General features: G+C 51.1%; 2 protein-coding genes across 9 annotated transcripts; both read right to left on the reverse strand.

Moving 5' to 3' along the window:
* Positions 1 to 25: 25 nt before the first annotated feature.
* Positions 26 to 10,741, reverse strand: TAF6L (TATA-box binding protein associated factor 6 like). Of its 8 annotated transcripts, none has more exons than XM_082627072.1 (12): positions 10,623 to 10,741; positions 9,826 to 9,885; positions 8,128 to 8,287; positions 7,735 to 7,816; positions 6,917 to 7,231; positions 6,711 to 6,761; positions 6,052 to 6,146; positions 4,510 to 4,584; positions 4,149 to 4,369; positions 3,664 to 3,796; positions 922 to 1,050; positions 26 to 803 (listed from the first exon to the last, which is right to left on the reverse strand). In XM_082627072.1, exons 2-12 carry the CDS (start codon positions 9,831 to 9,833, stop codon positions 33 to 35), a joined length of 2,040 nt encoding a protein of 679 aa, XP_082483198.1. In that variant the 5' UTR covers positions 9,834 to 9,885; positions 10,623 to 10,741; the 3' UTR covers positions 26 to 32. The 8 variants fall into 8 exon arrangements, with proteins under 8 accessions (XP_082483198.1, XP_082483203.1, XP_082483201.1 ...); XM_082627077.1 differs by having other exon boundaries at positions 6,917 to 7,067; positions 7,735 to 7,821; XM_082627075.1 differs by having other exon boundaries at positions 9,769 to 9,885.
* A 4,069-nt stretch (positions 10,742 to 14,810) lies between these two features.
* On the reverse strand, positions 14,811 to 17,918 carry POLR2G (RNA polymerase II subunit G). Its single transcript, XM_082626866.1, has 8 exons — positions 17,788 to 17,918; positions 17,545 to 17,654; positions 16,430 to 16,589; positions 15,798 to 15,848; positions 15,630 to 15,695; positions 15,454 to 15,525; positions 15,237 to 15,270; positions 14,811 to 15,031 (listed from the first exon to the last, which is right to left on the reverse strand). Exons 1-8 carry the CDS (start codon positions 17,797 to 17,799, stop codon positions 15,018 to 15,020), a joined length of 519 nt encoding a protein of 172 aa, XP_082482992.1. The 5' UTR covers positions 17,800 to 17,918; the 3' UTR covers positions 14,811 to 15,017.
* Positions 17,919 to 18,755: the final 837 nt, after the last annotated feature.

The raw sequence follows: 18,755 nt of genomic DNA on the forward strand, positions 1-18,755 counted from the left end.
CGCGGGATTTATTCACAGAGGCCAGCGCCGCCTCAAAGCGGCAGGTACAGCGAGTAGTCCGAGAGCGCCCAGCGGCGGGCCGGGCGGCCGGTGCGGCCGATCATGGGCAGCTTCTGCACGTAACGGGAGGCCGGGCTGGGCCCGTACGGCGCGGGGAAGGCAGTCTGGAAGAGGCGCCCGCGGCATCGCCTCCCTGCTTGCCGCCCGGCGATGATGAAACGGAAGTGAGGGGCACCGCGCGGGGCGAAACGGCTCTTCTGGAAGACGTCGCGGGTGCCGGCGCCCGGGCCCTGCTGCCGGGGCGCCCCCCGCGCCCGGTGCACGCGCGGCAGCGGCCTGCTCTCAGAGGCGGTGGGAGCAGAGGCCGATGGGGGGGCTCCGCCCCGGGGGCTCTCGTCGCCCTGCGGGCTGACCATGGCGCTGGCGGTCAGCTGCGGCATCTTCCGCACCGAGTCGGGGGCGGCCGCCGGCTCCTTCTTGTCCCCAGGCGGCCGCGGGGCCGTGGGCGCGGGCTGACCCGTGCCAAAGCGGGTAGCCAAGCTGTCACCGAAGAAGGCGTAGAGCTCCCGGTAGATGTCCGCCAGGGTCACCGAAGGGGAAGGAGCCTCCGGCCCCGCGCCTCCTGGCGGCAGCAGAAGACCAGACCCAAAGCCTGGCTCTGCGCTGCCCCCGGAGGGAGACTCCTGCAGGAGAAGGCTGTCCCAGGGCAGGTCGTCTGAGCGCCGGCACCCCCTGCTGCCTGGCCCACCCTTGTTGGGCTCTGCTGCCTGGGCCTTCATCTTCAGCAGTCGTTCTACGGCCACCTGCAAGAGCAGAGGGACTAGGATACGAGGAACCTGGGCCTATCAAGTGTTCCAAAGTAAGCCAGCTCAGCTGCTGTGCTCATGCAGGGAGGAGAGGCTGGAAGGGGCTGGCACTCACCAGAATGGCTCCATAGACTTTGTGCCCATCTGCTTTAACCTGGGCATTCGATACTGAATAATCATCTAGCACAGCCTGCAAATTTGTCCAGTAAGTGGACAGGTGTGGGTACAGAACTCGCTCTACTGCCTGGAAGGGAGAGAAGAATGCAGTGAGTGCCTCTTTTTTGCTTATTGTCTCCCAAGTACCATTTCCCCTGAAAGATCTACTTTTATCTCTGGTACTGAATTTAGGGCTCAATCCTAAATTCCCTGCTTGGCATATTCAGCCAACGTTTGGAAGCTCCTGGATGCCCAAGCCTTAATTAAGCCCTGGGAACAAAGATCGGGTACAAAGACATACAAAAACAATACAAAGTGACCCCACTATCACTGACATATGTGCCAAAGGCTAAGAGGGTATAAGTAATGCACCCTGGTAACAGAGAAATTTAGTGGCCAACTGCTACCCTATACAGCCAAGTAATGTCCTGGCGTAGATGTAACCTGGAACTCAGTTCAAACCACTTGTGCAAAAACAAACAACTGATCAGAGACCTGGACTCTGATTATATAATTTTAAATCCTATGTTTAATTTAGGGGAAAGTAATTAAGACTTCACAGAGCTGGTGACGTTTGTGACAGGCTTATATGGATAAGTTCTTTGGTTAGCCACAGACTGAGAATTTGAAAATGTTGATAAAATTAACAAGTTCCTAGAAAAATAAAACTTAATGCTGATTCAAGAAAGATGAAAGCTTGGGACTTCCCTGGTGGTCCAGTGATACAGAATCCGCCTTACAATGCAGGGGATGCGGGTTTGATCCCTGGTCAGGGAACTAAGATCCCACATGCTGCGGGGCAACTAAGCCTCTGTGCCACAACTACTGAGCTCGCGCGCCTCAACTAGAGCCCATGTGCCGCAAACTACAGAGCCCACGCGCTCTGGAACCCGTGTGCCACAACTAGAGAGAAGCCCGCGCGCCGCAATGAAAGATCCCACCTGCCACAACTAAGACCCAATGCAGCCAAAAATAAATGAAATAAAGAGATCTTTAAAAAAAAAAGAAATATGAAAGCTCAAATAATTCTGTAACCATAGTAGTTAAAAATATAACCACAAAACACCATGCCAGAATTTACAGTCTACGGACACTCAAGGAAAAGAGCGTTTCAATAAAATAAAATAAAATAAAATTTAATTAAAAAATATAAAGTATAAAAAATATCCCTACCTCATCCCATAAAGCCAGTATAACCCTGATACTAAAACCATGTAAGGACAGTACATGAAGAAACTTAATGATTGATTTCACTCATAAATAGAGATAAATCATTTAAAATTTTGGTAAAGGGCTTCCCTGGTTAAGCGCCTGCCAATGCAGGGGACACGGGTTCGAGCCCTAGTCCGGGAAGATCCCACATGCCGTGGAGCAACTAAGCCCGTGCGCCACAACTACTGAGCCCGTGCGCCACAACTACTGAAGCCCATGCACCTAGAGCCCATGCTCCACAACAAGAGAAGCCACCTCAATGAGAAGCCCGTGCACCAAAACAAAGAGTAGCCCCTGCTCGCCACAACTAGAGAAAGCCCATGCACAGCAACAAAGACCCAATGCAAACAAAAATAAATAATAATTTTAAAAATAATAATAAAATAAAAATTTAGTAAAGCCAACAGTATATAAAAAATGTATTATATTCCAATAAAAGTTTTGCATTTTTTAAAAGACTATACCATGACTAAATTGAGTTTATCCTAGAAATGTAAAGATGGTTTACTATTAGAAAATCTATATAGGGAATTCCCTGGCAGTCCAGTGGTTAGGACTCAGCGCTTTCACTGCCGGGCCCGGGGTTCATTCCCTGGTTGGGGAACTAAGATCCCACAAGCTGTGTGATGCAGACAAAAAAAAAAAAAAAAAACACTATACAATTAATCACATTAACAGATAAAAGCAGGAAAACCTTAGGATCAATTCAAAAGATACAGAAAGAGCATTTGATAAAAGTTAACATAAAATAATAATAAAACTAAGAATATAATTTCCTTAACCTGAGGAAGGTATCTATCTATAAACACACAAAGTAAACATCAGCCTAAATAGGAAAGGTTACTGTTAACCCTTTTTTTAAAATTGGAAATGAGACAAAGATGCCCATTTTATCATCATATGTAAAATGATATTAGTGATCCTAACAATAAAATAATAAAAAGAAATTAAAGGCATTAGGTTTGGGAATTCCCTGGTGGCCCAGTGGTTAGGACTCTGCACTTTCACTGCCAAGGGCCCAGGTTCGATCCCTGGTCAGGGAACTAAGATCCCACAAGCCGTGTGGTGTGGCCCCCCGACAAAAAAAAGAGAATTCAAAAAAATAAAGGCGTAAGGTTTAAAAAAGAAAAGCTGTCATTATTTGCACGATATGATCTACCTTAAAAACCCAGAATAATCCACAGTTAAAAATGATAGTTTAATAAAGTAGCTGAATCAATACACAAGTCAATTGTGTTTCTATACACCAGTAAGAAATTAATACCATGAAAAGAAGACACCATTACAACAGTATCAAAAATAGCAAGAATCTAGGAATAAACGGAATAAAGTATTTGTAGGTTCTCTTCAGGGAAAATTATGAAAGGATCCTGAAAGACAGTGAAAGACCTGAAAAAATGGAGAGAGATGACAGGTTCTTGGACAAGAAAGACTTTCAAACTACAAATGGGAGCTCTTACACCTCTGCGAGAAAAGCCAGGGTCCTCACCTTCCAGCCAAGGGCGTGCAGCCCCACCACAGCCCCGTAGTGAGAGCAGAGAGGCCTCACAGGATCTGCCAAGACCTTCTGCAGGGAGAGCAGGATCTGCTGATAGAGGCCACTTACAAGGTCCCCATGAGTCCTGCGGGAGCAACATTCAGTCAGGGGAATGAGGCACAGCACTGCCCAGCTGCACTCAAGTCCCAGCACACAGAGAAAACAGCACCTGTATGGCACACTGGGGTGAGTGAAAGAGGCGTCTGGGCCGAGAGGCCCAGGATCTGAGGGCTGACGGACCAAACCCCTGGCACGTTCGTCACCCATTTGTAGAATGCCCGGGTTCACGGCACACCAGCTTGGAAGATAGAAGGGAAGAGGCTCCCGACCTCTCCACATAGAGCCTCAAAGCCAGAAGTTTCACCCCATCTCCTACCGCAACCCACTCAGCTCTGCAGCAGTCCTGCCCTTTGATCAGCACTAGGCCCAGTAGCTACCAGAAAATGTGGCTGAGCAGGAGGGCAGCTCCATCCCGCAGAGTCCAGTGGTCATTCAGCGGGTTGATGGAGGCAGCCAGTGGCTCCAGGACACAGTAGAGGACACTGCCTACCAGGGAGCGGACATAGGGCCCCAGGCAGAGGTGTGGGTTCCGAACTAGGCTCCGTGCCACTTGCAAGAGCCGGTGTAGCTGCTCCAGGTCGTGGCTTACAGATTTCACCTGTTGGGAGGAGAGGGGTGCTTAGGGGACACAAGGGCGCACAAGAGCCTGCTCTTCTGATGGCTACTGCCGTGAGCCCTACAGGCTGCTGCATCATCTCCTCCCCACAAAACATCCTCCCCTGCAGTCTGGTCACTTACCCCACTGACCACATAAACAAAGTACGGCAGGAGTGCTGCAATCTTCGAGTTGGTCTGCAAGTCCTGGAGAGCAACCTGAAATGGAAGGGGCCACACTGCACGGTCCACCAGCCCCAAGTATAAACTGACGTTTTTTTTTAAAAGAACAATTTAGCACCTATGTAGTAAAATTTTAAACGTTCAAACTCTGTGACTCAGCAATTCTACAAATTTAACCCGCTACAAAACACACTCACACATACCCACATACAGATAGCACTGTCTGTAATGTAATAATAAAAAACTGAATACAACCTAAATGTCCAACATATTTTTAACTGAGTAAAGCAGTTATTCTAAAACCAAACGTTTAGTATGATACCACTGGTTGATGGTAAACTATGTATAGTTTATACATACAAAAAAAAAAGGTGAGTGGGTGATTCTACAGAATTTCACTTTCTACTTTGTATGATTTTATATTACAGTACTTCTATTATAAACATATGCTGGTATTACTTTTTTTTTTTTTTTTGGCTGCGTTGGGTCTTAGTTGTGGCGTAACTGCTCCTCCCTAGTTGTGGCGTGGGAGCTCAGTAGTTGCAGCACATAGGCTTAGTTGCCCCGCGGCATGTGGGACCTTAGTTCCCCAACCAGGTATCGAACCCATGTCCCCTGCATCGGAAGGTGGATTCTCAACCACTGGACCACCAGGGAAGTCCCCTGGTATTACTTTGATAAGCAGAAAAAAGAGAGTAGGTAAATGAGTAAAACCATCTTAGCCCTGAACCTCCACCACCTGTGCCCTTCCAACTCCTCTGGATAAAGACCCTAAGTTCAGGTTCTGTGAAAGCGGACAGCAGCTAGTGAGGAAGGAGCTCAGCTCCCAGGCCCCACATCCAGCCACTGCACTGTTGCCTGGGGACCAGCAGCCAAGTTTCTAAGGCAGAGAAGTATAGTAACAACAGTCCTAACTTTGCAAGGGAAATAGCAGCAGCAGCCAGACATGGAAGATGTAAAACCCTCAAACAGAGAGACGCCACATGGTCAAGCAGACCATCAACCTAGTCCTCGTCTGACTCTGGACAGAAGAGGCCTGGCACAGGCACTGTCCAGCGGGCCCTGTGGAGCCCAAGAGGCTAAGGCAGCAGGGCTGGCACAAGGTCTGGCCAGGCACCCTAACCTGGCTCCTCCACTTGCTCTTCTCCTTTCCCTCTCAAGTCCGGGCAAATGAAAGCTACCATGTGGATGCCCCATGTGGCTCCAGGTCAACAGATGCCCCAAAGGGTGGGCTCTGGATTAAGGTGTGGGGAGGCTGACCACTTGAGCCCCCACAGGGCCCTGCTGAGCTGCCCATTCCCTAAGGAACAAGGGCTCCTACTAGAGTAGGAAGAGGAGGCAGCGCTGGCGGAGGGCCAGCCACAGAGCAGCACGCCGCCACCAAGAGCAGCTTCTGCCCACATCAGTCACTCAGCATTCAGAGAACAGAAGGAGGCGTCTGAAGGAATTCCATGAGGATTTGAAAGTTGGACTTCGTGCCCCAATTCAGGCCCACGTGCTCACCTTCATCAGCTGTGGATCATCCCCCAGCACAGCCCGAGTCACTTGCTGGTAGTACTTGAGAAGGTCATCAGTCAGTGAAGACACAGCACTGGGCACTGCCAGAGGGTGGGCAGAAGGTGGTCAGGGTGGAGCCCTGCCCTCTCCCAGACTCCCCGCCTCCCCCCAGCAACCACCGCCATTCCCACACTCCCACGAGGAGCCCATTCCGACAGGACTCCCGGAGCACAGAGTTGCCAGCCCCTCTGAGCAGCCTGCTCAACCCTGACCTTGCAAGCTCTCCACACCCAGCTCTGTACGCTGCCTCCCACCTGTCCTCTGCTGGGCAGACTCCTGCTTAGTCCCCGAGTTCCAAGGTCATAAGCCTCAGGCTCTGTGAAGCTCCATTCAGCAGGCCCTGGAAGTGTGACACCTCAGGGACCCCAGCAAGCTGCCCAGACTTCTGTACTAGCATCCAACATGGCATCACGATCGGTCTTAAGTCTGGGACACTATTCCAACTCTGAGGCCTCTGGACAGGGAGCAGTGCCCATTCAGGGCAGGCACCCCTCAGGCACGGAAAATTCTTATCAGATGAAGACTCAGAGGTGTAGAGGCACCACCCTCAGCTCCTAACGGAGGAACGTCCAGGCAGAGGGCCCATCTCCCACACTGCCCCTTACCCGATCCTTGAGGGGCCAGGTTCCCTTTGCCATCTAGGTAGGAGACATGAACTAGAATCAGAGGAGAGAGATGGGTCAGCCTGGGGTTCTGCTCCTTGTAATACCACCCACCCTTCTGAGTTCTGCCCCATCCACCAGCCAGCCCATCACCACTCCTCCGACAACCCAACTCCTGTCCCCACCCCATGCATGACCCCGGCGGTCACCTCTCACAGCTGTCTCGGCGCAGCCTTTGGGGATGTTGGTGGCCAGGGCCAGCTCCACCAGGTTCACCTCTCGGTCCTCGGGGAAGTAGAGCTCACCCTCCCTGGCAGGGCGCAGGGGCAGTGCCTCCTGGGACCCATAACCACACACAGCCTGAGTGAAGAGACGATTGGGCCGAATCCAGGGAGGGAAGAGGTGCTCTACTGACCAGGGCACGGAGGCTATGTTTGCGGGAAGTCCAGAGGTCCTGAGAAGAGGGGGGATGCCCGGGGATCCAGGCCCTTCACTGGGAACTTGGCTGGAGCATCCGGTATTCGCTGAGTCAAGGAGTAGAATGTGGTCCTTCCTCACGGATCCACAGGGACTCAGAACCCCACCCACAGGCTGCTGGTCCTCCACCTCACACTTGCCCAACTTTGAAAACCCTCCTCTCTTCTAAACATGATCTTCTTCCCTGGACCCACTGCCCCGGAACAACTATGCAGGACATTCTAACCCCTACACTTGTGCTCAGGCTCCTCCCTCACCCAGAATGCCCTCTTTTCCTTGTGACTTAGTCTAATCCCAGCCTCCCTTTCAGGTTCAGCTCAAGTTCCATCTCTTCCAAGAAACCTTCCCTAACCTCCTGGTCTCCGTGGCCGCCTCTCCCTCTCTGAACTCCTGGCCCTTGGGGGCTGGGCCCGGCACATGTGCTGTGGTGGCTGTGACCTTCCCTCGTGTGTGCACTGGGTCTTCACATCTCGCTGCACTGCCAGCCCCGAGCTGGGCGTGCAGGAGGGCTCGTGCCAACCGAGCCTTCCGCAGCCGGCACCCCACTCACCTCCACACTGCTCCATCTGAGGGCCCTGTTGAAATCCTCGACAGTCAGCTTCCGCCGTTTGGTGTGTTTCATGAATTGAGAGCTATTCTGGGAGCGGAGGAACAGAGTCAGTCAAGGGACAGGGAATAGGGGGCAAACAACTCCCAACATCACATCCCCTCCCTGTGACTCAGTTTCTCATGTGCAGGATGTGACTATGAACCTGCCTGGTCTGCCCAGCAAGCACCTTGTTCGCTGGAAGCCCAGCTGGCTGGAAGCGGGCTCTGGAGAGGGCGGGGACTGCCTCCACTGCACTCCCTCTGAGCAGGGAGTAGGTGCCTGACATATACTTGCTGAATAAACCCCTGGGGGAGGGGGTAGTCAAAGGAAGGGACAAGGAGAGGGGGAGTGTACCTGGGTGGCCTCTCTCAGACGGTAGCACACGTCCTCTGCGAGCAGGGCCGCCACCTCATCGCTCAGCTCCAGGCCTGTGCTCTCTGCCATGAGCCGGACGGACTCCCGAGGGATCTCCACGAACCGCCGCTCTTCTCGCTCAGACATGGCCCCGATGGAGCTGGGAGTGGGGAGGGAGGTGTGAAAGGCCAGCCCAGGCTCCCTCAGAGCCTGTGAACCCGACTCAAGGCCCTCGAAACCAGTCTTGCTGCTCTTGCTCCAGAATCCCTGAACAAGGAGTCACGATGGCTCTGAGTGTCTAGGTGAGGAAACCTGAGGCTCAGAGCAAGAAACAGACTTGAGCTGGACCAGAGGGCAGAGAACAGGGAACCTGGGAAACTGCCTGGCCTTGGGCTGCACAGAACTGGGTCCCAGCCCTGCTCTACCACCTCCGATGTGAACCTGGCTGAGACCCTCATCAGTCTGAGCCCTGGTAAAACAGTGGCAATAATCCCTGCCCTCCCTAACTCACAGGGTTGAGGTGAGGATGAAAGGAAATGAGGTGGGAGAAACTCAGGGTCTAGAACACTACACAAATGGAAAATGTTACAATCACTAATTATAAACAAAAACTTCATGCCTTCTTCCTTCTGATCCTTGCTAGAACCGCTACGGACTAAACATTGATGAAAGGACTACTTTTACCCCGACAGTCCCTTGCTCAAGTCTTCAATACTTCTCCACCACTCATAAAAGGAAAGTCCCAACTCCCTGGCTCAGCATACCGTGTTTGGTCCCAAATCCCCACAGCTGATCAAGCTGACCCGTCCCCCCAGTAAGGCCACCTCATGTCTTCCAACCTGCCTTGCGCCCCACTGCCAGGGCTTGGGCTGGTCTGTCCCCCACCTTACTCCAAGCCCCCACACCCTCCTGTTTCTTTCCTAAGGCAGAAGCAGCCTGTCCTTTGAGGTCTTCCTACCCCATGTGCCATCTGGGACTGTCAGGCTTTTAGTAGCTGGGCTTTCTGCCCATGTGTCTGGTCTTCCCCAGTTTGGCTATGAGCCCTAAAAGCTGGAACCTGCTCTTCCGTTCACAGGATATGGCAGGATAAGAAGGCACGAAAACAGCGGCTGGTGACTACTCCAACAGCACAGCCCAAAATTAGAAGGTTGGCCCTCACGGACCAAACTGAGGCATCGGCACCATGGGCAGCGACGCTCACCCAGCTTCATGGTGACCCACCCAGGCACTGCCCCACCATTCCTCTCTGACAAGGCTCAGTGGGTCACCAGTGACCTCCAGGTCCCTAAATCCAGTGGGCACCCTACCTGGTCTCCCTGCAGCATTTCTCCCAATGGCTCCTCATTGCCTTTGGAATAAAAAACTAACCTGTGCCATGGCTCCAAGGCCCTGCATGTGTGGCTACATCTGCAAACACCTCTTTCCACGCTCTCGTGTTCTGCATACCCGTGGCCTCTTTCCATTTCCTCAAAAACACCTTACTTCAGGACGTTCATACACTGTTTCCTGGACTTGAAACGCTCTCCTCCTCTACCCCCAACCCCTTTGTCCAGTGAGCTCCTAGAGCGCCAGTACTTTACCTCCCAAAGCAGTTAACAGTCTGTAATTATATACTCGTGTAACATTCCGATTAACACCTACCTCCCCACTAGATTGTAAGCTCCATGCCAGCAAGGATCATCGTGCCTTTTTGCTCACCTTTGCATCCCCAGCGTCAGGCACTGCGTCTGCACATAACACGCCCTCAATAAACACTTGCTGAAAAAACGAATAAAGAACAGTGATTTTTCTAAGCACATGCTATGCCTGAGGCATCGAGCTAAGTGCTTTATATGGCTTACGCCTCATTCTGTCCACATTAACAATGAGATAGGTATTAGGTAAGTATATGTCTATTTCACAGCCAAGGAAGTCAAAGCTCAAAGAGGTTAAATGTTAAATGACTTTCCCAAGATCATCCAGCGAGCACTACCTGGGTAGGGAGCAAGAACTCAACTATCGTTCTAATCGTGAGGAGCGGCGGGCTGTGTGGGGAACCAGGCCTGGATTCCCAGCCAGGAGACTTGGCGGTGGAAACCCACCAATGGATAATTGTTAAGCTTCTTTCTCCACCTGTAAAATGGGAGCACGAAATCCTGCCCACACGGAAGGCGCCGAGGAGTTTTCCCCGTTACGTGCCCACATTACAATCCACAAAGTCCGGGCTCCGACCGAGGTCTCCCGCTCTTCAACCTCCTCTCCTCCACATCCTCAGCCACTAGCCATACTGTTAACGAGGCATCAGAACTGACCTCTACCGGTCTCCGTGATGCGCATCCTCCCACCCAGCCTCGCTTCATGCTAGATGTAGAGGTGGTGGGGTACGGGGGAGGAGGTTAGAGGTTACCGAACTTGGGTCACGTGGTCAGCGAAGGGGGCGGGCCCCCAGCGCAGCGGGCTCCCAGGCCGGTGAGCGCGCGGCCCACAGCAGGACGGGCCTTCGAGGGCCTGCTCACCTGAGGGCTCCGGGACGGCGAAGGCGGTTACCGAGACGGCGGTAGCGGTGACGGTGACGGTCGTGGCGGCGGCGCTGGCGCCCACTCACCCAGCTCGCACTAATTCCCTCTCTCGGCGCTCAGGCTCCGCCCTGAGCCAATCGACGAGCGCCTTGAGGAGTTCCCGCCCACCAAAGGACTTCCCGCTACCCGATTGGCCACTGTGATGGCGCTGTAAAAGGCTCAGGGCGCCAGAGGTCACGTGATGCTGAAGACTCGCGCTTCTTAAAGCAACAGCTCTTGGGAGCTTTGCGGGGTGTGTATGGTTCGGTGTACGTTTTAACAACCATGTTCTCGAGGAAAGCGTCCGCATTCCCTTGCCTACTCCTGAGTTTCCGAGCACTTGCATTTATACGAATGCACTGATGCTTCAGACTTTGGCGTCTGCGTTAGTTTTGCTGCCCGCTTGGTGGGGATCAGCTTACCTCTCCCACATCACCTGTCACTTCCCCTTCCCGAACGTTGGATGGGGCTCTCAGTAGGTATTCTCTGCCGGCAAAAGGGTCTTCTGACTGGGCCAAACACACCCCGTGCAAGCTCTAGACTCCAGGGCTCTACCCATTCGGCCACCCTACCTCGTATCCTCCCCATTTCTGTCCAATAAGCCAAATATAAGCCCTCACCTACCTCGCACACTTCCTTGACCGTTTTACACGCACACGCTTTCCCGAACTTGGACAGTTCTCAATTGAAAAGCAGTGGGCTTAGTGAGTCAGACCGACACGGATTCAAACTCTGATAGTGCTTTTGAGCAAATTACCTAAGCGCATTTCCCCATCTACAAAATGGAGTAATACCCACCTCACAGGGTTATTGTAGATTAAATGAAAAAAAATGTAGATTGACAGTTGGTAGTTGAATTTTCACTCACACATCACGGGGCAGACAGTGATTTAATTCCTTTATGTTCATCCAAGATGGGACCATTTGCAATGGGCTATTATAGAAAGGAGCTTTCTGTAGGGGAGCATGAATGTATACATCCTTGCCCTTCCTCCCTCAGGGTTAGATGCTGCTGCCTCTAGAAAAGAAGATCCTCTGAGACCAGAGCTGAGAAAGCCAGATGGATGGGACTGGGGTTGCCATAGCAACACCACCTAAGGGGACTGTGACCCTGCTGAGTCTCTTCCAGTCATATTCAGAATGATACTTGGAGTAGTTTCAGGACTGTGCTTGGTCACTGGAGTGTCTGCCCACCTATGCATGAAGGATAGGGGGGGCTCCTCTAAGGTTCTGAGTCTGAGATCAGCTCAGATCTCCTGGCTGCTGGCAGACCTTCTTGCAAAGGTGTTATTGGTAGGGACAGCCATTGGCAACCTTGGCAGCGTGAGACAATGAAGAGAGGATGGCCTGCAGGCCTGTAGGATGCAGTAAAGCTGCATGCAAGCTGTCTGGGGCTGATCTGCATCCAGCTTGAGTCAAAGCAGTAATAAGACCCACATGGCCATAGATGGGAGAAAGGTGGCTCCCACTCACTCCCCAGCCACCAATGCCTGGCAAGAAAAGCTATGATGATTTTAGAGTTAGACAATTAAAAAAAATTTTTTAAATAACAGCTCCACTATTCATTAGTTGTGTGTGTGACCTTAGGCATGTTTAGTTCATCCCTCCGACCTGTTTTATCATCTTTCAAGTGGGGTGACAGAATGTTACATGGAACTGTTGTGAAAATTCAATAATGTGTGTAAGGATTTAACATGTTACCAGGCACATACTCCTGTCACTACTAAGCCCATGACCTCTTTAAGAGGCTGTAACTTCCTGGGAATTCCCTGGTGGTCCAGTGGTTAAGACTCTATGCTTTCACTGCTGAGGGCCTGGGTTAAATCCCTGGTCAGGGAACTAAGATCCCAAAGCTGCATGGCCAAAAAAAGAGAGGCTGTAACTTCTAGACTCCCCTAGTACCAAACCTTAAAAGATCAGAAGAGTCCAGGACCATCTCCAGGCCATCCCCACTTACTCGCTTCCCTATCCAGTGCCAGCCTTCTCAGTGCCACACCCCACAACCTCACCAGCAGTTCCATGAGCTGCTTCTCTGTCCATCAGTCTCTTCCTTCTGGCCTGGTTTTACTACTGGGGTATCCCCGACACAATTTACAGATGCATGATTCCATTTGAGAACTTGGGAAGAACTCTACTCTCAGTGAGACACATGTTTAGGGCCTAGGCAAAATCCCTGCAACCTATGTAATCAACTCTGTAATCAACTCAGTGTTGGGAAGTGGTTTCACAACTTGAACATTGTTTCCGTGGCAAAATTCATTGCAAATCCAGCACAGAAACATTCCTGGGTTCAACACACTTGGGAAAACTGGCACAGTGCTGAGAACTGGAGATACAAAAATCAAAGGGATGCATATAAATCTATAATTATCTCAACAAATTAACTGAAATTTTATGTAATAAAAAAATGGAAAGGGAGACAATAAGGAAATAATGTGTTTTATGACATACTAGAGAGGTATGAATGGAAGGGCCTACCTCTGTCCAGGAGTGGTGAGGCGAGGGGAAGGGAAACACATTCAAATGCCTTTTCCTTACCAGGTTAAAGGCAGTATTCTGGATGTTTCATAACAGGTCTGGACCTTGGCATGGTTGACATTTGGGGCCAGATAATTCTTTGTTGTGGGGTGGCTGTCCTATACGTTGTAGGATATTAGCAGCCTGCCTGGCCTCTACTCACTAGAAGGCAGTCGCATCCCCACCCAGTTGTGACAAGAAAAAATGTCATTGCCAAATGTCCCCTGGGGACCAAGTTCACCCCAGGTGATAATCACGGCTTTATACGCACCATATAACAATAATTATAATTAACAGCTGAGTACCTATCATGGGCCAGGCTCTGTGCCACACACTTGCACATACAATCTCTGATACCAGCGGCAACCATCCAAAGAGGGTTATACGATCATTTTACAATGAGGAAACATAAGGTCACCCAGCTAGGACTGCAACCCAGCTCTGTATCAACCCAAATACTGTGCTTTCTATGACACAGCTGTTTCCCAAGGAAGTCAAGGAAAGCTTAAAAAAAAAAAAAATTGACTGAGATTTGATAGATTCCTAGGTAGCAAGCAGGGAGGTTGGAAAAAGGCATTCCAAGGTAGACAAATAGTACTGCAAAGACAGTGTGAGGGAGGATAGCGTGTCTGCTTAATCTTCTTACTTCATGTATTTCTGTTGTGTTACCCTAAGGAGATTATGAGCCCTTTCATATCTTCAGTTCAGTTTAGTTTAATAATTGATAAGCAAATAAAGGCTGTAGTTTATGTGCCCATCCTAAGAAGGGCTGGGACCCCACAATCTGTATCATTACTGTCCTATTATTCACCTCTCCCTACCTGCTGTCTCCTCTTCCCTCTCCTCAGCTATACTCTTGGTTATTTTTAAGGCTTGGGAAAGGGCAAATACTCTGAAACTAGACTGGGGCTTAGGACTTCCCTGGTAGCGCAGTGGTTACGAATCCGCCTGCCAGTGCAGGGGACACGGGTTCGAGCCCTGGTCTGGGAAGATCCCACATGCTGCAGAGCAACTAAGCCCGCGTCCCACAACTACTGAGCCTGCGCTCTAGAGCCCACAAACCACAACTACTGAAGCCCGCGCGCCTAGAGCCCGTGCTCCACAAGAGAAGCCACCACAATGAGAAGCCCACGCACCGCAACGAAGAGTAGCCCCCGTTCTCTGAAACTAGAGAAAGCCCGCACGCAGCAATGAAGACCCAATGCAAGCCATAAATAAATAAATAAATAGATAGATAGATAGATAGATAGACAGATAGGGGCTTAGAGTGGCTCTAAGGAAAGTATCATTTGCTGGAAGCCAAAGATCCAACACTAGCGCCTTCCCTTTAGTGAGGTCAACTTTAGACCTTGGCAAAAGGGTTAGTCAGATCCCCTGGTGGGTGAAGCTAGTTAAGGCATCAGGCCAAGAAAAGAGGGGCTAGCAAGCAACTGGTCCTCCAGCCTTTTTAAAAAAAGAGTTGTTCCGGGTCTTCCCTGGCGGTCCAGTGGTTAAGACTCTGCGCATCCACTACAGGGAGCAGAGGTTCAATCCCTGGTCGGGCAACTAAGATCGCACACGCCGCACGGTGTGGCCGAAAAAAAAAACCAGACTTGTTCTTACCAAAGAAAGAAGGAGATGACACTTCCATGAGAATCAAGGACCTTTTATGGTTAGAACACACAGTCAGAAATCTGGGAGTGGCTGCTAAGCCACAAGAAGAGCCAGATGTCTTCTGAGGACAAGAAACCTTCCTTGCCTCCTCCACAGCAGCCAGACTGGGCCTCTGGACAACACGGGAAGTGTGACAGTCACACCTCCTGGATAAGGACCAAACAAGGTAGGAGGTCATGGTGCTCAGCTCACAAGCCCTGCCGAGAACAGGAAAAGCACATTGGTTACACCCAGAGCTTGGGGCAGCCCTAAACATCGACTTCCCATCCTGAGAGGCACATGTCCTTGGTCTTCCAAGCAGACAACAGGAGAGTTTCTGTCATCTGTGGTTCAGGCATTAAACCCCATATCCACCCCCTGCACCCACAAACCCCTCCTCCAGGCAATGACCCTGACACTCACCCAAGTAATCATCCATCAGGGAGCCGATAGCAAACTGCAGAAGGAAAGGTAAAAAGGAAATGAAGCCAGAGCAAGCACAGAGCTATCCTCTAACCCTCAGCCTCAGGGCTTCTGCCCACCCATTTCTTCTTCCAAGCAGAAGAGCACAAAACCCCCAGGAACTCTGGGTAGGCAGAAATCATCAGCTCTGCCTGGTAGAGGCAGGCAAGAGACTCACAATGTCATTCTTGTCCACACGGGTCCCCACAATCTTCAAGCGGATCTCATCGTCCTGCTGAATCACAATGTCCTGGGGAGGAGGGAACAGTATACTCAGACACCCCCAGGCCAGTACCCTCCCTCGGAGTGGCTCATTCTCTTGTCCCTCTCACTGACTTCTTCCTACCCACTTACCTCATCCATTGTCTTGTAACATGGTGGGTTGGAGTTAGGATCAAACTCCATCTCTGATGGGATGGACTGAAAGGAAGGTGAGACTGGGTAAGAGTACTTTAAAAGGATGCTTCAATAGATGCTCATACCTGTCTCCTCCTTAGACCCACCCAGTGTGCCTAGACTTACATGTCGAGAGATGAAGCAGGACATGGGCCCAATTTCTGTGAAGAGTCCAACCTAGAAGGGAAATGGGTGACCTTGCTTTTCTTTTGTCCCCCAAAGTCTTCTAAGCTTCCCGTCCTTATCTGCTTCCTAACATCAATAATATTCTTCATGTTTTGAAACCACTCTGAAGTTTGGCATTTGTTTTCATTTCTTTATTTTTTTCAAGCTTTCGTTTTAAGTTAAGGAAGTGTAGTGGTAAACAGCTGAGGCCTAGAACTTGTCGGAACTTGGGATTTGAACACCTGTTGGCCACATGACCTTGGCCAGTAGACAACTTCTCCAAGCTTCAGCCTGGAGAAAAAAGCACAGGGATAAAAGCACTCACCTCAGAGTCACTGTGAGGCTTTGCACATTACCTGGCCCAAAGGAACTACTCAATCAATGGAGGCTACTGTTGTTTTGACTATCAATAATGACTTAAATGCCCCTGAGTGAGGCAGAGGAAGATTACCATACCATTTGACAGGTGAGGAAGCTTGAAGCACAAAGAAGTGATGTGGCCAAAGACACAGAGCTATTAACAAGCGGAGTTGGGATCCATCCCAGATCTTCTAAGGGAGTGACCGTCCCACTACCTCCCCTGATGGTCTTACCTTGTTGACCTGAGTGACAACGGCATCCACGACCTCCCCTTTAAAGGGTCGGAAAACAATGGCCTTGTACTTAACTGGATAAAGGACAAAGCCTCGGCCTGGCTGGATCACACCAGCACCGATATTGTCGATGGTGGTGACAGCAATTACAAAGCCGTACCTGCAAGGAGGGTGAGACGGAGAAAGGCACTGTGTGTGGAAAAGCCTCTAAAACCATCTGCCACAAGAGACACTGAGCCTGGGGGTAAAGGGGCGGCACAAAGGGGAAGTAGATGGCACCCCTGCCCCACAGAGCTTAATAATCAAGAGAGGAGACAGGACAATGATCAGCATCTAAAATGCCAAATGCCGCTCTCATAATTTCACAATAAATGTCCAAAAGGGCTGCAGTCCTTGAGCCAAGAGACATCAATCTTGGAGATGCCTCAGAATCACCTGGGAGAAACTTATTAAAATGCATATTCCCGGGCCTTCCCCCAGAGAGTCGTGATGCTGTAGGGATGAGATGAGGCTCAGGAACCTGTATGTTCAAAGAACACCCCAAGTTACTCTGATGCTGGAGGCCCAAGTACTCTATAGCCCTGCTCATCCTCACTCATTTACATCACCGTGTGCGAGGCTCCTCTGTGCAGAGCCCAGAGATGGTCAAGTCTCAGTCCTCTTCCTTCCTCCCCCTGACTCTCAATCTGCTTTTTCCTGCTCACTCATTCATTCAACAAACCTTTAGTGAGGCCCAAGATGTGCCATGCCAGGTCCCTGGGACAGAGAAAAGCAGCAGAATCAAAAGAGACTGTGAGCTCCACAAGGGCGGACCTCATTCTACCTTTTTCACTGACACAGAGCCTGGCACACAGCTGGAGCTTTAGAAATGTTTGCAGAGTAAATGAATGACCAATCTTGGCTGAAGGAAGGAAGCTCCGTTATCTAGCTTCGCAGAGGGAATCGTGGGAACCCAAAGCAGGAAGCATCTAACTGCCTGGGGCTCCTGGGAGAGTGAGAGGGCTCGCCAGGGTAGGTAGCAGAACCTTTCAGGATGTGTAGGAGTTGGGGAGGGGATGCAGGCATAGGGAGACGTGTGCTCGCTGCTTAGGCGGCACGGAGGGCGCGACACTCACTTGCCGGTGCAGGTCCCCTCCACCTCGGTGAAGAGCTTTTGCTTCACCGTGTTGAGCAGGTTGGGGCCGAAGTAGCGTGGGTGCAGCAGGATCTCGTGCTCCAGGGAGATCTGCAGGGAAACGGGGATGGAGACCAGGCTACGAGCGGCAGGAATGTGAGGCAAGAAGCGGCCCCTAGTCCCGGTCCTCCGCTTCTCTCCTCCTCTCGACCCTGCCCTCGCCGCCACCCCGTGCCCTGCTCACGTGGTAGAACATCTTCCCGGAGGAGCCTGGACAGCAGCCGGGCCTTCAGCGGCGGCGGGAGCGAGCCTCCAGACCCACCGGAAATACAGCAACTGCCCCAAGCCCGCTTCCGGGACTGCCCAGGAGAAGTGGGAGGGAGTCGCCTCCTCCACGGACCCCATTGAGCCTCGCTGTCGTGGGCGGGGAATCCGTGAAGCTCCTCCCCTCTGTCCAGCCCAACAGCGGTCGAAATGCCACAGTCCCACAAATTATCAGTGTACGGCGTAGACTAGATGCTCAGTAAATCCTTTTAAAAGGAATTAATTAATTAATGAGAGATGGCATAAATAAAGCGCTTTAGCAGAAGCTATCCATTCAGCAAATAGCTGAAGACTGCTTTCACATATTAAGCATAGTAAGTCGCTGTTCTTATCTCATTTAATCCATACAGCAACCCCACCAGGCAGGCTTTGTTATTACTCCCATTTACAAAGAAGGTCCCAGGCTCAGAAGGTTGAGGTCACTCAGGGTCGGGATTCAAATTCAGGATGCCTGACTCCAAGACTCTTGTATACTCAGGCATTCATTCCCTGGCTCTGGTAGTTTAGAGATAAAACCCGCAAAGTCAGAGCCCAGAAGGCAGCGCCCCCTCCAGGTGTGAAGAGAACCTCAAGTCACTGCGCTCCTCTCAACCCCCTCTCGCCCCCTCGCCCGCCCCCTTACACCCACGGACCTAGAGAACTGGTGAGCCTTGTCTGTTCCTTCAGCTCTGCTCGCAGTTTTGTAGATAGTCCCTTTATTAAACTCACCTCAGTTAACCAGAGTGAGCATGCAGTCTGTGCCCTGCTGGGACCCTGACTGATAAAAGGGCCATGGGAAGAAAGGCAGAAACACCATGAGACGCGGACCTATGATAAAGGCTCAGCAAGAGCCGCTGTTTCTAAAGCCCAGACAGTCTCTGGGACCTTAAGCAAACTCCCTGTTGCCTA

This window comes from Mesoplodon mirus, assembly GCF_964341445.2.
Source record: "Mesoplodon mirus genome assembly, chromosome: 7".
NCBI lineage: Eukaryota > Metazoa > Chordata > Mammalia > Artiodactyla > Ziphiidae > Mesoplodon > Mesoplodon mirus.

What these genes read in the sequence shown, in the direction of transcription:
- POLR2G (XM_082626866.1), bottom strand. An exon ending in GTTACAAGACAATGGATGAG is followed by an intron (nt 15,526 to 15,629) that starts GTAAGTGGGTAG and finishes CCTCCTCCCCAG; the next exon opens with GACATTGTGATTCAGCAGGA. An exon ending in GTGTGGACAAGAATGACATT is followed by an intron (nt 15,271 to 15,453) that starts GTGAGTCTCTTG and finishes TTCCTTCTGCAG; the next exon opens with TTTGCTATCGGCTCCCTGAT.
- TAF6L (XM_082627072.1), bottom strand. An exon ending in CTGCTCAGCCACATTTTCTG is followed by an intron (nt 3,797 to 4,148) that starts GTAGCTACTGGG and finishes TTGCTCCCGCAG; the next exon opens with GACTCATGGGGACCTTGTAA. An exon ending in AAGTCTATGGAGCCATTCTG is followed by an intron (nt 804 to 921) that starts GTGAGTGCCAGC and finishes CTGCTCTTGCAG; the next exon opens with GTGGCCGTAGAACGACTGCT.